This window comes from Sarcophilus harrisii, chromosome X, assembly GCF_902635505.1.
Source record: "Sarcophilus harrisii chromosome X, mSarHar1.11, whole genome shotgun sequence".
NCBI lineage: Eukaryota > Metazoa > Chordata > Mammalia > Dasyuromorphia > Dasyuridae > Sarcophilus > Sarcophilus harrisii.
In genome coordinates this window covers 22,690,557-22,707,509 of record NC_045432.1, presented here as the reverse complement: position 1 = coordinate 22,707,509, position 16,953 = coordinate 22,690,557, and the positions used below count along the sequence as shown (strand labels likewise).

At 50.8% G+C, this 16,953-nt stretch overlaps 1 protein-coding gene across 1 annotated transcript in view; it reads left to right on the top strand.

Annotated features, from left to right (window-relative positions):
• The window catches only part of MSN (moesin), a 74,198-nt gene that overhangs the window by 45,696 nt on the left and 11,549 nt on the right, over nt 1–16,953 (top strand). Inside the window, exons 2-6 of the mRNA XM_031944625.1 lie at nt 1,970–2,053; nt 13,709–13,804; nt 15,293–15,567; nt 15,779–15,862; nt 16,684–16,830. Coding sequence (XP_031800485.1) covers nt 1,970–2,053; nt 13,709–13,804; nt 15,293–15,567; nt 15,779–15,862; nt 16,684–16,830 — 686 coding nt within the window. The remainder of the gene's footprint in view (nt 1–1,969; nt 2,054–13,708; nt 13,805–15,292; nt 15,568–15,778; nt 15,863–16,683; nt 16,831–16,953) is intronic.

Genomic DNA, 16,953 nt, shown 5'->3' with positions numbered 1-16,953 from the left:
CCTTCCTTAGTCCCTTCCCAAGTGGCCATCCTCCTCCTGGCTTCCTCACGTCCAGTAACAGGAAACCCACTATTAGCTCCTTATATGGAGCTGAAAGCTTATCCGTTGCAGAGGTAACGTAACTTATTGTTCCTGGGGCTACCCTCTGGAGCCAGGAAGAACGAGGTCACTCCCTTTCCAAAGCCTTGTGAACATCCATTGGGTTTTTCCTATATCAAGTCTTCTCTTCTCATGGCTGGTTACCGCCCCCCCTCCAGTTGTTTTTAACTGAATCCCTTATGTCTTAAACTCTAGTACTTCCTCACAGAACCCCCAGGCTCACATTGCCTATAAGACTCGGTCTCTACCTTCGGTGAAGAGATGAACTCCAGGACTGACAGGATACCCTTTCATAAGCCTAAGTCAGCCCCGCCAATTTCTTTCTTATCCTACTGGGGCAGCAGTGGGGTTACTTCATGCCCTCAAGCCCTAGAGGTCAAGGTTCAGCTGTGAGTGTTACCCGTCCCTCTTCTAGGAGTGTCTGTTTTACAAGGCATCCTTAGCCAAGGTGACCTGGGATGTTAGATTAGCTCTTGTTGCAGAGGCTGAGAAGCTTCTAGGTGGGAGTTCATATCCCAAGGCCCCCGGACTCCTAAGGAGCCTGCGAAGAGATTGCAGACTTAGGTGGAAAATGAGGTGACGCCTCTTTGTTTTCAGTGGCCTTGAACTGAAAGGTAGTGTTTCCTTCAGTTATTTAGAAACCGATCCCAAGAAGGGGTCTGTCAGCTTCACCAGACTGCTTAAGGGCTCAGAAGCCCAGGCTGGGGGGAAATGCACACAGCTTGCCAAGGGAGGATGGGAAACTCGATTTGTAGGAGCTTATATGGGCCCTCCCCCCCCCAAATCTGTACAGAATTCTTCATTCTACCCCTCCCCCATTAATTCCCTGGTAGGTGCTCCCTCCCATTCAGTGAATCGGGAGGACCCAGATTTGAAACCTTCATATACTAGCTATATGATCATGGGCAGGCCATTGGACTTTCCTGGGTTCAAATGTAAAAATAAGGGGGTAGGACTTGGGGACCTTCCATCTCCAAAACTATAATTCTTTGATCTATATGGGGCAGGGGTGGGGAATAGTAAATAATTCCCAAAGAAAAGATTCCTGATCAACATTTAATTCAGGATTTTTCTAACTTCCAAACATAGAAATTGGAGACGGGAGTCCCACACCTTAATTTTATAAAAGGAGATACTGAGACCTAGAGAGAAGAGCCAGTTTGTTCCTAGAGTGAATGGCAGAGCTGGGCTCTGGGCCTACAGCGCTGCATCTTGCTGTCTTCAGAACTGAAAGAGACTTGAGTGACCAGATGGTCGAACCCATACTTGAATCCCCTCAATGCTGTACTCAGTTTGGTCACCCGGCCTTTGCTTGGAGAATTCCAATTGTCTCTGTGGTGTTGATTTTGTGGGGTGTTCAAAGACCCCGATGATAACAGTTTTTTAATGACATCTGGGGAGGAGGGTGAAATCACAATGTGATATGGCAGCCCAGAAGACTAATGGGATCATGGGAAGTGGTAGAAGAGAGATGGTGTCCAGATTACTTAGTTCTGTCTTGCAGCCCCTTTTGGGGGGGAATACATGGTTAGGCTGAGGAATATCCAGCAGAGGGCAGTTGGGATGGGAAAGGTCTGCATTTCCTACTAAAGGGGATAGATTAGTTAAGGGAGTCTGGGTTGGTTGGTCCGGGAAAGGCGCCTTGAGGGTGGGGGTGTTCAAAGATTCCTGACTTCGAAGAGGGATTACACTTGCTCTGAGGGCCTGGGAGAATTCTGTTTTGTTGCTGTTTAATGTCATCTTCATTTGCATAATTATAATCATTGTGCGTATTGTCCTTGGGGGTTGTGGGTTCTGCCCACCTCCTATAAAGACAGACCCTTTCCCAGAAGCCAGACTAACCACCCGCTCTGCGTGTGTCTTGTTGCAGATCAGCGTTCGGGTGACCACCATGGATGCCGAGTTGGAGTTTGCCATCCAACCCAACACCACTGGGAAGCAGCTCTTTGACCAGGTAAGTCGTCTGTCTCCCATCATTTTAAGGTTTCTAAAGGTCTGAGAAATCTTCTTGTCCAGCCCCCCTCATTTTACACTTAGAAAGGGCAAGATCTCATTAGCAGTTTGAAAAGCAATATGTCGCAGAGCTAGCCCTGGAGCAAATGGGGGGATTTGGCAAGTTAGATCTTTCCTGCGTCCCCGGGAGTCATTCTCCCTTGGTGAGGGTAGGATCCGAGCACTCGATTTGCTTGTGGATTTTGTTGTGTCTATTTTTGTATAATCTTAAAAATGTTTTATTGAGGCTTTCCCCCCTTAACCAATCACTTGCCAATAAGCATAGCAACCCCCCTTAAGCCAGGGAACCCTTCCTTATAACAAATAAACCCCAAATTTAGCAAAGCGTTGAGTACTGACAGAATTCTTACATGGGCTATTGGTGATTACAAATGGCTTAAGTCATTTTTCCTCCCTGGACCTCAGTTTCCCTTTCTGTTAAATGAAGGGGTTAGACTTGAGTTCCTTAACCCTTGAATTCCTTCTGGTTCTAAAGTTAACACCCCATGATAGAGATGTGAAGAACTCTGTCACTAACCACAGAGGGGACCTCTGTTAAGTCGCTTCTCTTTGGGCTTTGGTTTACTCCTTTGTGAGTAGCTAGGGGGTACAGTGGATAGAGTGCCAAGCCTGGGGTCAGGAAGACTTCTTTTCTTGAATTAAAATTGGACACTTCCTAGCTGTGTGACCCTAGGCAAATCCTTGTTGGCCTCAGTTTCCACGTCTGTAAAATGAGCCAGAGAAGGAAATGGCGAATTATTCAAGTATCTCTGCCAAGACAATGCCAAATGGGGTCCCGAAAAGTTGGATGCTACCAACAAATTGACCCCTCTGCAGAGAGAAGATTAGATGATATTCTCAAAGTCTCTCCTAGCTTTAAATTCTGTGAGTTTGGACCATTTAGGCGAGCCTCTAGAAGCGGGACCACCTTCTCTAAGTCCTTTTACGAATCTGTTCTTGTCCATCTAATCTCATTCCCTTCTCTGATCTGGCTCCTACCTGGAATGGCAAATTGAGAGACTGCTAGAAAGGGATGAAGGTCGCCTCCATTTTAGGGAAGATTTTTCTAAAATCTCTCGTGCTGGTCTTATAGAGAAGTCAGGAGAGCTAGAAATTAGGAAACAGCTCTCCTTCAATGACTTTGGAACTAGTCAGATGTTGACCTAACTCGGCGTGTGCCTTAACAGCTCAGCGTCGGCTTGGAAGAAGTGCCCAAGGGAACTTGGCTCTGCCTTGTGGGGCCGAACGGTAGGGGGAGACCCAGATCGAATCCCTTTCAAGTTTGCAGATGATGTCAACTCGGAAGAGATGGCCAACAGAGAGGCATTTTCTAGGGATTAATGAGAAGTCTTGTGCTGGGGTTCAAGAAATTAACTGGAACAGGGTGGGGGAGGCCTACAGCAGATTGCCTGGAAAAAGACCAGGGGACTACAGTAAGCGGCCTGCAAACTCGGTAGTCGGTAGTGGGACGGGGCAGCCCTGAGAGTTCATTCAGTCTTGGACCTGAGTGAGAGACGGAGCTTCCAGAAATAAGGAGACAATCATTAGTCAGCTAGGCTAGGGTTGTGTCCTGGAGGCCATAGCTGATGAATAAGCTGGAGAATAGCCAGGGGAGGATGCTGTGTGAAGAATGGCCGAAGGCGCTGGCTTTATCTGCCCTCTAGAAGAGAAGCCTCGAGGGGACGTATGAAGAGGTAGCGGTCCGGTTCTGACTGGAGATCACAGACAGCAAATTTTGGCCTAATTTCAGAAAGTTTTTATTTATTTATTTTTTTAACAATCTTGGGCAAACAATGGTCTGAGGAGTGTGGGAAGGCTCCTCCTGCTACCTGTTAAGGTGAAGGGACCCCATGCATCCTGCCCTAGGGCAGTCACCGGGTGTCTCTCTTATTGACTCTGAGGGTAATCTGGCTATTAATCCAAGCTGTTTTTTCATTTACTATGAAGGCATAAGGTATCGTAACTTTTTTTGTTTTTCAAATTTATTATCTAGTTTATTTATCTTTAAAAAGTAACTATTGTAACTTTTCAGCCTTTTGGGAGCTCTTGTCTTGTACCCCGACCATTTCTCATCTGGACTATCCCTAACTTAGGCCCGGAAGATCGGAAGATTTAAAGCTGGAAGAGACCTTAGAGAGAATCTAATCAAACCCACAGATTTTACTGAGGAGGAAACGGCACCAGAGAAGGGAGTGATCTGTTGAGGGCTGCCCATGTGGGCAGATGGCAGAACTGAGTTTCGAATCCAAGTCCTATGACTTGGAGGTCATTTGAATCTTTCTATTAGCTCTTAAACAGCAGAGCTATGTCTTGGAGGTCTCCCAGCAACCTTTGTAGCTCTCTTGACATGAGACCTTTCTGGGATACTGCCCATCCTCGGGCCCAGTGGGAGCGGCAGGCCTGCGGTTGGCCAGCTTGAGGGGGCTCCCGTCCCCAGACTACATTCCAGTGGGCAGGAGAAGGGGAGGAGGCGGCCTGTTCTCAGTTAGGATCCCCAGTGGGTGCGGGGGCGGGAGGCTAGTCCTTGTCCAAGTGATGGCAATCCCTTGCTCGCGACAGTGAGTGCTTTGTCTTTTGGACACTGAGTGGGGGGGGGGCTGCTTGTTAGAGTGAGGAAGCCATGGATGGGGGCCCAGGGCAGAACTAGTCCAGAAACAATGAAGGGTCTTAACTTGGAGCCTTCCCTCTTCCTCCTCTCTCTACTATGATGCTATCGGGGCTCTGGAGTCCCAAGTGGGCTTTGTTTCTGAAAAGGGTGTGGCTTAGCAGAAAGCCCAGCGGTTAGCAGCCGTGCCCGACCTCAGCTCCCCAGACGGCCCAGATGTTTGCCTCAGCTCTCCGTTCGGCCTTCTAAATGGAGCCCGGCAAGCTCGGGAGCTGGCTCCGCTGGGACCTTTCATGGGTAGCAGAGTTAGGAGACAGACACCTCCCAGATCTTCCAGAGTCTCAGTCCGACCGTGGTATAGACTTCACCCGCACCCCAGAGGCCATTTTGAGTCCAGTGCCTCCAATTTACAGGTGAGGGAACTGAGGCCGGGAAGGATAAGCGAAGTACCCAGCAGCTAGTAAGTGTCTGAGGGGGGATTTTGAACCCAGCCCTTGCTAATTCCAAGACCTATTGTGCTGCCATGTTGTTTCCTGCTACTAAGATAACAAATATGAAGTTGTTTTAAATCTAGAAAATAATTTTTAATTGGCGAAAGCAAATAATTAAAGAAGATAATCTTATTTGAATGAACAGACAACAAACAAAAAGTGAATTTGTTCTGCATCCCCTTCCAAGTCTGTCTGAGATTATACTTCCTGTGTGTGTGTGTGTGTGTGTGTGTGTGTGTGTGTGTTGACTCTTGTCTCTGTCTCTCTCTGTCTCTTCCTCTGTGTATCTCCATCTCTGTCTCTCTCTGCCTCTTGTCTCTGTCTCTCTCTGGCTCTTGTCTCTGTCTCTGTCTGGGGTGTGTGCATGTGTGCGTGTGTATCTGTGCCTGGGTGTCTGTCTGTCTGACTGTCTGACTCTCCTCTGTGTATCTCTTTCTCTATTTCTGTCTCCCTGTGTCTGTGTCTGTTTCTCCCTGTGTGTGTCTCTCTCCTCTTTCTCCCCCCTCCGCCCAGCCCCATTTGGCACTTCTCCCCGTTTGTCTGCAAGCACTCTGGAAGCCAGCTATTGCGGACGGCCCCCCTCCCCCCGCTCCCACTCTGGGCAGCCCTTTTCCCCGGGTTGCAGGCTTTCCAAAGCACTTCCTCCCCCTCTGGCCCTATGAGATCACCGCATCCCCCCACAGGCAGTGAGTGTGTGTGGTGGAGTGAAACATTCCTGGCCTAGAGTCCCAGCCCCTCCACCTAGTACTTTATACGTGTTATACGTGTAACCCCAGGGTACCTGGGCCCATGACTTCCCCTCTCTGGCCTCAGTTTCCATAATCTGTAAAATGAGGGGATTGGACCAAACTTCAAAGGTCTGTTCCTGGCTCTAAATCTGTGCTTATACGATGGAGTGTGAAATGAGACATCCCCATCTGTCAGGCCCTGGCAGGACTGGGGCCCAGGATGGAGAGGGCCGTGTGGCCAGCTGCCATGCGGTGGCGTTGATGGGCGGCAGGTCTTTCCTGGGTCCCGGGATCTGGACAGTGACTGGAACAGGAAGCGGACCAGAGGAAGGGCTCTGGTTGGCGCCAGCGATTTCCATACCGGGCAACGATGGGAGACCAGGCCAGGCCGCTCCTTTCTCACCATAGTCCCTGGGTACGGCCATGCTACTGTCACAGACAGGCCATGGGCCTGGGGACTGAGGGACTTCGACCTTTGGCGTGCCCCAGCTAGAGAAGACAGAGCAGTTTCCTTGTGTGGGTCACTTAGGCCTGGGCCTGCAGCCCTCTGATTAGAATGCTCAGGCTGGCCGGACAGCTTTTACCAGGCGGCCCAGTTGGCACAGTCAACCCATCCCAATCTCCCTGAGCTCAGCTAAGGCCTCTTACTTGGACCCACAGTGGGAGCCCACCCCCAGCCTCCCTGTGGCCCCTGACTTTGAGGATTAGGAAGTAGCCTTAGGAAAGGGGCGTGGGGAGCTAGCCCTGGAAACCAAGGGGATGCTTTGCAGCTGCTGGGCGCAAGGGGGCTAGAGACTTAGCAACATAAATCAAGACCTTTGATCAAGGTCTCCTTTTTCTCATTGAAAATCCTCTTCCTTCTGTCAGTGGTCCTTGAGTGACACACCCAGAGGGCCTTCCTGAATTCCAAGCCTGGGCTGGGATGTTCAGTAGAGATAGAAGATGCAGTTCTGGGGGACCCTGGTCTGACAAGGGGACTAGGAGCTAAGAGCTCGGGGAGATGTCGACAACTTTCCATTTCCTTCCCACTTGGCTGAGTCTATCCTCCTCCTGGGAGCCCTGTCTTGGCTATTGTCAACTTTAGATAAGGCTTCATTCCAGTTCTAGGCCTTGGGCCCTATGGACCTCGGCAACTTGCCTCCTAGAAGCATTACTCTTAGCTTTTTCCTAGTACTGCTACTTAGGAGATAGGTGACCGTGGGTATGGCATTTCCCTTTTGTACCTCATTTTCCTTCTCCCTAAAATGGGTCTATTGAGCTAAGCCTATACAAGATTTAGGGCCACAGGGGGGCCTTAGAAATTGTCCAGACTTAGGGGCAGCTAGGTGGTGCAGTGGATAGAGCCCCAGCCTTGAAGTCAGGAGGACCTGAGTTCCAATCTGGCCTCAGACACTTAACACTGCCTGACTGTGTGATACTGGGCAAGTCACTTAACCCCAATTGCCTCAGGAGAAAAAAGAAAAAGAAAAAAAAAAAAAAGCAATTATCCAGACTCACTGGGCAATTCAGCAAGCAACGAGGCTTTGGGCCCTTTCTCGCCCTTCCCAGAGCTTGTCTGGCTCTCTGGGTGCTCATCCCTAATTACCATCTTCCTTCTGCTGACAGCATCACAGTTGGACTTATTCCTCAGTAAAAAAAAAAAAAAAAAAAAAAAAAAAAAAAAAACCAAACTGTTGTCGTCAAGGTATTTCGGTCACGTCTGACTCTTCAGGGCCCCATTTGGGCTTTCCTTGGCAGAGATACTGGAATAATTTGCCATTTCCTTCTCCGTGAGGAAAATGGGTCAACAGAGTGGAGTGACTTGCCCAGGGTCACATAGTGAGAGGAAGCCTCCGAGTCTGGATTGGAACTCCGAAAAAGGAAATCACCTAACTCTAGGTCTGGCACTCTCTGTGGTATCACCTAATACTGTAAATCAAAGAAAACCAACTTAGTTCTTGTTTGTGCTCATTGACTTTGAACTTTCGAGCCTCGAAGGCGTCCCCCAGGCTCCCGCCCTGCTGATAAACCACCCCTAAATTAAAAACTACCTAATGCCATAACGATCACTGGAGATGCCGCGATATGAGGCCAAACAGCATTGTTACCATCACAAATGCCTCGACGAAAAGCATGGTTGAGCTGAAATAGGAACAAATGGGCCTGAAGTAGCAACCAGTAGCCAGTCGTAGGAAAGAATATTGGATTTTCTAGGCCAAAATCTCTCTCCTCCAAAACCAACCAAACCTACACATAAACCACAGATCCCCTGGATATACCTGGATGCTCGTTAGCTGAGGTCGTCCAATGGATCAGTTGACACACGGCCCGGTTTACATAGTGTTATCTGGGGTAAATCAAGGGTTCCACCCATCTATCCCAAGACCATCTGATCCGGCTTCTCCCCTGGCCAAAGTGATGATGTTCTCATTCCCTTAAATTCTCAGTCCCTTAAAGGACTCGACTCCAGGTATACACATGAACATGTCTGAGACGACCTCTAGAAATGGCCTCGTCAAGCGTCCCCAGGGACCGGGGGGGTCCCCATGGGCAGCTTATCCCCAGCCCATGTGGAGTCTCATCACTGAAGGTGGGGATCGCCAAAGTAGGAATGAGCAGTAAGCGCTTGATCCGTATACCTCTTTCATATATTCCCATAAACCCAGGGTGGTGTAAAAATGTCTTGGGTGAAAAGGTGTCACAAGTAGAAAGAGTTTAAGAGGCCCCGATCTAATCTATCGTGTTCCCCACCGAGACCCCCCAAGGTTTGTGAGGCCCGAAATCACACAGGAAATCTTTGCCAGAGCCAGGGTTTTATCTTCAAGGCCCTGATCCCAGGTGCTGCTTGGAAAGAGGAGAATTCTTTCCCATGGAGCCCATTTGCTCATGAAGCTGGGTTAGCCTTGGGCCTGTGGTTATCCCGGCCTCCTCCGGGGTATCCTGATGAAGCCAGAGGTCTGTGGGAGGAGGCAGCCTATTTTTATGAGCAACCACTGGACTCCAGTTGAGAGGCCTTGTGGTCAGGACAAGGTAGAAAGAGCTTAGACCTACCAGCTGGCTTCATTAGGAGATGGCCAGCTTGGAGGATTCAGGGGCGGAATGTATTCTGCTCTAACCCCCCACGGTTGTTAATTGGTCTGTAAGCATTTCTTGAGCACCTACTGTGTGCCAAGCTCCCAATCCATCTGTTTGCATTTCTTAAGCACCTACTGTGTGCCAGGCTCCAGCTCTGGTCCGTTATCTGAGGCACACGCCATTAGCAGGACTAGAATTTCACCGCAGGCCTCTGGCTTCCCTTTCCAGATGGCCATAGCAAAGGCCCAGAAGCTAATCTCTCTAGGAAAGCTGAAAATGAGATTAACCTTGTTCCCTATTTGGAGCAATATTTGTCCCTAGCTTGCTTTCCGCCAAAGCTTGAGGGTCGCCGGGAGGTGGGAAAGGAGACTAGGGGGAGGAAGGGAGGGCATGATGGCCCTATGGCCCAAGGCCAGATTTCACATCTTTTCTGGCTCATTCCGTGAGGCCTAGAATTTGTGAAGAAACTACTTGGGCTGTAATTTCTGCAGCTTCTAGAGGATCTTCACGTGTCTCTCTCTCCCCGAATACCAAGGTGGCTAAACATGTGGCCGAGAAATAGTTCCCCGAGCCTCCTCGGACCGAATGCCCACTCACCCACCAAGTGCCCCCCGGCCCTTCCTTGAGTGATGAATCCCCAAGAGTACCTGACTGGCGTCAGACCAAGGGACCGGTGGCTGTTTCATTTTTGCCCCCTTTGAGTCCTGGTTCCTGGAGAGAATCCTCCCTCGTGCCCTAGTTTCCAGCAGTCCCAGTTGCCTTTGCCCAGTCTTGCCTTTAGAAGTCAGGCCTGTGAGGTCCGATGGCCTTCTTGGCATGATGGGTAGAATATAGATTTGGAGTCCAAAAGAGCCAGCCTCAAATCCCACCTCAGGAACGTCAATGAACTCAGTTTGCTCGTCTGTAAAATGTGGTAATGTTAGCACCTGGCTGTTGGTGGTTGTTGGGTGGATCAGAATGGGTTTAGTAAATTTTGAAGCTCTGCAGAAATGGGAGCTACTATTATTAGGCCTCCTTTCAAAGAACCTGGGCTTTATCCAACATGGCAACACAGCCAGGAACAGCAGGGGTGGGGGGAAGACAAATCGGGCGCTGCCTTTGACTAGAGGCCCGACTTCACTTGAGACGCTAAGAGCTTGACCCTGTTCCAGTGTCTTCACCTCCCTGGGCCTCAGTTTCTCCTCCAAAGTGGAGGAGTTTCTTTCTCTAGGTCTCTTGTATGAGACCTGGGAGAGGAAGGAAGCAAACAAGCATTTATTAAGTGACTACTACATGCCAAGCACTGTACTAAGTGCTTATTACATTCGGTGCTGTTGTCCAGATTTTATACCTGGGCAAGTTCTATGACTTTTCTCTGCCTCAATTTCCCCCTTCTGTAAAGTGCAAGGTTAGACTAACTGGTCTCTGATTTTACTTAAGAGATTCTTCCTCTGCACTGCTATACCCCACTCCCCCCCCCCAAAAAAAAAAAAGAAAAGAAAAACACCAGTCCCTCTCTCTGGACTTTTTCCTGAGTTAGACTTAGTTTGCTGGCACTGGTTTCTCTCCTGAGCCATTGGAAATCCATTAGGGCTAGTGACTGGATTTATCCGGCTTCTTTTTGGGACCCCCCAATCTGGGATAGGGTATTTATTACTTGGTCATTCTTCTCTTACATATTCTCATTTTCTTTCTCTGTCTCTTTGCATCTTTCTCTCTCTCTTTCTCTCTCTCCTCTGTCTCTCTGTTTTTTCTTTCTTTCTCTCTGTCTCTTTTCTTTTTCTCTGTCTTTCTCTGTCTCTCTCTCTTTCTCTCTGTCTCTGTCTCTTTCTTATCTGTCTCTATGTTTTTTCTGTTTCTCTGTCCTTCTCCCTTTCCTCTGTCCCTTCTCTCTCTGTCTCTGTCTCTCTCTGTTTTTTCTTTCTCTGTCTCTGTCTCTGTTTTTTCTTTCTCTCTGTCTTTCTCTGTCTCTCTCTCTCTCTTTTCTCTCTGTGTCTCTTTCTTATCTGTCTCTATGTGTTTTTCTGTTTCTCTCTGTCCCTCTCTCGTTCCTCTATTCTTCCTCCTCCTCTCTCTCTTTCTGTCTCTCTCTGTATTTTTCTCTGTTTCTCTCTGTCCTCCCTTTCCTCTGTCCCTCCTCGCTCTGTGTTTCTCTGTCTCTCGCTCTCTCTCACACTCCTCAGGCTTTAGAACACACACTCCTTGGCCTGGGGTGGGAAAACCACATATGGCTGATGGGATCCTGGAAGCTCTTTTGGTTTCTAGACCCAAGGACCCATGGGGTTGGAATTTGACTCCCACCCCCATCCCCTTGGGATTTGCTGCCCAGGTCCCAGGTCAGCAAGAAAGGGGGGAGGGATGTGCCCAGTTGCATTTTGTCCGCTCCGCCTCCCCAGGGGTCCTGTCCCTTTCTATCTGACCCAGTGATCAGGGCCTTGATATCCCTTTGTTGTTGGAGGGGCCTGGGAGTAGGAATTGTTCTCTTGGTCTCTTTTGCTGAATCTGTTACTTGGTGTCTGTGTATGTTCCAGGGGGTGGTTTTCTGGAGGGAGGAAAGAAGGGGTGACAGGGACTTAAAGCACAAAAAGAAGCATCCACAGATTACTTCCCTTTCTCCCCGCCCCCTGATGGGCAAAAAAAAAAAAAGTATATGTCATTTAACGGAGTCAGTTTTCTTTGCAATCCTGTGAGTTTTCTTTATCTAAAAAAGGTTCTGAAAAGAGATTTGTAGCCTTGCCTAGCCCTCCCACCAAGGGAGGCGGGCACGGCACGGTAAAAGTTAAGAATTTGATTTTTGGGAGAAGACCAGTCTGTGGAGTTGCGGTCGGCATCAAGCTACCCATAATCCCCGTGGGGTTCTAGGTGACATGCAGCATTTAGGGAGCCCCACAGTGCACAGAGTGGTCTGAAGTCAGGAAGACCTGGGTTCACATCCTAGCTGGGTGACCCTGGACAAGTCACTTTGCATGCCTGCCTCAGTTTTTTCATCTGTAGAATGGGGATCACGATAGCCTTTGCCTCCCAGGATTCTTGTGGAAGTCCAAGGATATCATATTTATAGAGTGCGGAGCACAGTGCTGGCATGTACCTGTGTGCTTTTTCAGGGGAGCGCACGCAGAAGAGATTAGCCTTGCTCGGCTTGGTCCCACAGGGAAAATCCGCTGATCTCCAGTCAAGGGCCCCAGGTTCAAAGGTTTGACCCTTGATGAAGGCCCAGGAAGGTCAAATCACTGACCACCCAGAAAAATAGGGATTCAGGCCCCGAATTTGAACTCCAAATCCTGTCTTCTCCACGTTACACAGAAGTTGTGGTCGTCACAGGGTTCCTTCAAGGTCCCTCCTAGTGCAGCTGCCTCATTTGACAGATGAGAAAACGGTTTCAGAGAGGTAGAGTGGCTCCTCAGGGTCATCCAACCATCAAACGTCCCCATGGGGGCACCCGAGCCACCGGGCCCCGTGCGAACCCCGAGCCGCTAGGCTGGGGTGGGGTGGCGAGCGTCCCTCTCGCGGCCAGGTCTCTGTGCCGCTTTCCCACATTCTTTGTGCTCCGATCCCTTCATTATGATGCTTGTGAGGTCCCCTGGGGCCACCGCTGGGGAAGCCGGAGCTGGTTAAGTATCCCAGAGCAGGCCCCATTGCCATGGTGATGCCCAGGGTGAAAGAACAGAGCCCGTTTGTCTCATCCAGGCATCGCACCCTTTCCCCACCGCGGCTGCTCCGTTGGCTCTGACCCCCCTCCCCAGACCACGGCGAGGTCTGGGCTCCAAGCAACCAACCACAGGCCTGAGCGGAAGCTGGCTCTGGGGAGGGAGCGCTCCAGGGGAAGGCTCCCTCATGAGCTCATCTTTCTTGGCTCACTTCCAGTGAGATTTATGGAGCACCACGTGGTTGTGGGTAAAAAGCAAGTCGAATCTCTATTTTACAGAGGGGAGAGCGGAGTCCTGTTTGTTAGCAGAGAGTAAGTGGCCAGAGCCCGGACCTCTGCGCTGGTTGACTGTTGGGATTATCTGTCTCTGGCCTTTCGGGACCTGGTTTCAAATCCTGCCTCTGGAATTTATGAGCTATCTGATCTTAAGTAGGTTCCTTTCCTGGACCTCCGTTTCCCTTTCTGTAAAACAACAGAGTTGAATTAGCTGGCCTCTGGGCTTCCTTCCAGCTCTAGGTCTAGGATCTTCCATGTGACCCTGGCTGAATCCGTTCCCCTTCCTGCCTGTCATGAAGAGGCCAGATCTGCTTCTCTGGTCTGGTTGCTTATGGGACTTGAGAGTAATCCTGTGGCCTCCCTTGGGAGGTTGCAAGAACTGCTCGGGGAATCCCTGGCTAGCTCTTTTTAGGATGGCTGCTGTAGGTCTGGGCCTTGGCTCCTTAACCTTCTTGGGCCTCAGTCTCCCTGCCTGACGCAAAAACACGTGTTTTGCTATGTGCTTTATCCAGCGCCAGGTCGGGGAACGTTCACGTTGCCGGCAACTGGAAGCGTTCCCTCTGACGTTCCCCAGCGCTGCCTTGCCTGAGGGAAGGAGGCGCCCAAGTGTGGTCAAGTCCTCACTTTAGCTAAGGAAACTTTTGTTCAGAGAGTTCATGATTTGCCCCAGCTTGACAAGACGGGGATTTGAACCCGGTCCTCCTGAACGTCCACTGTGAGCTACTCCCTCTCCTTCCAATGCCGGTGTTTGCTGCCTCCCCAGCACCGCCCATCCTGGGAATGACAGAAGGGACGAGGGGCTCCATTGAAGTTAATGGTATCTCCCTGCCGCCCCCAGGTTGTGAAGACCATCGGACTGAGAGAGGTCTGGTTCTTTGGCCTGCAGTACCAGGATACCAAGGGTTTCTCCACATGGCTGAAACTCAATAAAAAGGTAAGTGCACAGGCTTGGGCTGGATGTGTGTTCTCCCAGAGAAAAGGAGGGAAATGAGGGAAGGAGGCAGGGGGAAAGGAAGGGCAAGGAAGGAGACAGGGAAGGAGAAAAAGTGACAGAAAAGGAGAGAGACAGAAAGGAGAGACATAGGGGAGAGAGACAGGGAAAGGAAGGGCAGGGAAGGAGAGACAGGGAAGAAGAAAAAGTGACAGACACAGAAAAGGAAGAGAGACGGAGAGGAGAGAGGAGGAGCGTGTGTGTGAGTGTCTGTGGGGATTTCATGCTTCCCAAGGTTCCTTCCAGCTCTCGCCTTCCTTGCTTTAGGGGCCCTCCCAACTGACTTTCTGTTCCTAGCATGGCTTCATGGCATGGCTGAAGAGAGGCTTCGGGAGGCAGATTTCTTGCCTTTGCATTCCCCTGTGAGCTTGCAGAGGGGCCCCCACAGGTGCCCAGCCTTCCTTTCCTGGGGAAGCATTGACAACTGGGGCTCAGCAGTTGCTGCAGAGCAGCTTGGAGAAGCTCCGGGCCTAGCTGAGGTTGAGTTGGTTGAGTCTGTTCCCTCAGAAGCTGAGCCACCCAGAGCTGTCAGGAGGTGCTAGACTCTTCATCGTGGCCCACGTTCAGTTGCAGCTTGGAGAAGCTCCGGGCCTAGCTGAGGTTGAGTTGGTTGAGTCTGTTCCCTCAGAAGCTGAGCCACCCAGAGCTGTCAGGAGGTGTTAGACTCTTCATTGTGGCCCACGTTCAGTGCAGGAGGTGCTAGACTCTTCATCGTGGCCCACGTTCAGTGGGGGGCCTTGTGGATCAAGTCCCCAGGAGAACCTTGGCCTGTTCTCAAGAGCAGGGGAGTAGGGACCCAGGAGGAATTTTCTCATTGGAAGGCTCTAGATCACAGCCCTGCCTTCCCCAGGAGACGGTGTCTCATTCCTGCCCGACACCATCTTTTGGAATGGCTCTCTTGCCTTTTTATTTTGTACTTTTTTAGAACTGTTTTGTTTCTTTTGCAGTTAAGTGACTTGCCCAGGGTCACATAGCTAGGCAGTGTTAAGTGTCTGAGACCACATTTGAAGTCAGGCCCTCCTGACTTCAGGGCTGGTGCTCTATGCACTGCGCCCCCTAGCTGCCCCTGTCTCTTGCCTTCACCCACTTGCCTTTCTTTCATTGCTTCTGTTTTACTTTCACATTGACCATTTCTCAACATCCCCTCCCTCACGCACTTAAGCAAAATTGCCCCACAAGGCAGCTGTGTCTGGCGGTGTATGCGCCATTCTGACCTTGTGGCCCCCCAATGTGCATTTTGCCCTGCCTCCTGTGGATTTACGCAGCTTGGCTTTCGCTCGCCGGTCCCACAGGCCCATTGCTTAGTCTTGCTTCTCTGCTTCCCGCCACTTCCCGTCACCCCTCTCAGAGGGGCCGCCCCAAGGCAGTGGGGACGGATGGACGAGGCAACCCCGAAAGGGCCTTTCCCTGAGCCTATTTCCCTGAACTCAGGTGACGGCCCAGGATGTGCGCAAGGAGAGCCCCCTGCTCTTCAAATTCCGGGCCAAGTTCTACCCCGAGGACGTGTCGGAGGAGCTGATTCAGGACATCACTCAGCGCCTCTTCTTCCTGCAAGTGAAGGAGGGCATCCTCAACGATGACATCTACTGCCCTCCAGAGACCGCCGTCCTGCTGGCCTCCTACGCCGTCCAGTCCAAGTACGGCGACTTCAACAAGGAGGTGCACAAGGCCGGCTACTTGGCCGGGGACAAGCTGCTGCCCCAGAGGTATGAGCGGAAGGGCTGGGAGATCGCCCTCCTCTGCCTGATGTCACTCTCACTCGCTTAAACCTCACCTTTCCCCTCTGTGAAATGGACAGAGACTCTTCTCACTAAATATTCAGGTGGTTGCGGGGAAAGTGCTTAGGAAAGCCCCTCGTGGGCAAGAGGTAACGAATGGGACCCCAAAGCGAGCCTTAACTTGGGCCTCTCTTTGTAGAGTGCTGGAGCAGCACAAGCTGAACAAAGACCAGTGGGAAGAAAGGATCCAAGTTTGGCACGAGGAGCACCGGGGCATGCTGAGGTGAGGCAACGGGCCCTGCCCCTGGCCGGCCCCCCCACTGGGCCCACCCAGGCGGCTCGGTCCCAAATTCCCTGTGCTGGGGCAGGGCTCTCGGTTCTGGTAAGGGGAGAAAGCCGGCTCAATCATTCATTTATTAAGCAACTACTATGTGCTAGACACAAAGGCAAAAGAGAGTCCCCTACCTCAAGGAACTTCCAGTCTAATAATAGCAGATATCTGGAAGGAGGCAAGACCCCCTACGTCTCTCAGGGAGATTCAGGGAAAGTGTCCCAGGGCATTTTGGGATTCAGAAGCAAAGACAATGTAGAGGATGAGGGAACGTTTTTGAGGGCTGGTGCTAGAGAACCCCGTAGGTAAGGAAGGGAAAGGGGAGACACACAGCGGGAGATCCAGTCTTCTGGTTTGGAGCTGAAAGATCCCAGCTGGAATCTCAGCTTTGTTGTGTCTCTGTGTGCCTTTTGGAAAGTGTTTTGATTTCCCTGGCCCTCAGTCTCCTTTTGAGTAAAGGGAAGGGTTTGAAGGGCTGGACTCGACCACCCCAATGTCTTTCTACTCCAATTCTACAAAGATGTTTCTAGTATAGGGGACAGTGTGGGCAAAGGCACGTGGGTGGCCACGTAGGTTTGGGAGAAACGAAGATTGTGTGCAATGGAAGTAACGAGAGTGAGGAAGAGGAAGACAGGGTCCTGAATGTTTGACCTTTGCCCTGCGAGGCTCCCTGTGCCTCCCAGGCACTCCCACTGACAGGCAGAGCACAGGATGGAGGAGTGTACCCTGGGACCACTGTGAACACCTAACCGTCCTTTCCCGTCTTCTTCCAGGGAAGACGCTGTCCTGGAATATCTGAAGATAGCTCAGGACCTGGAGATGTACGGTGTGAATTACTTTAACATCAAGAACAAGAAGGGTTCTGAGCTCTGGCTGGGTGTGGATGCCCTGGGGCTCAATATCTATGAGCAGAATGACAGGTAAGGAAGACTCGGGTCCTTCCCTGCTCCTCCTGCTCCCTCTGGCTGCTCACTGGGATCCTCTGGGCCTGAATATGGAGGACAGGATGGCAGTACATCCATCCCCCCGCCTCTCCGCCAACC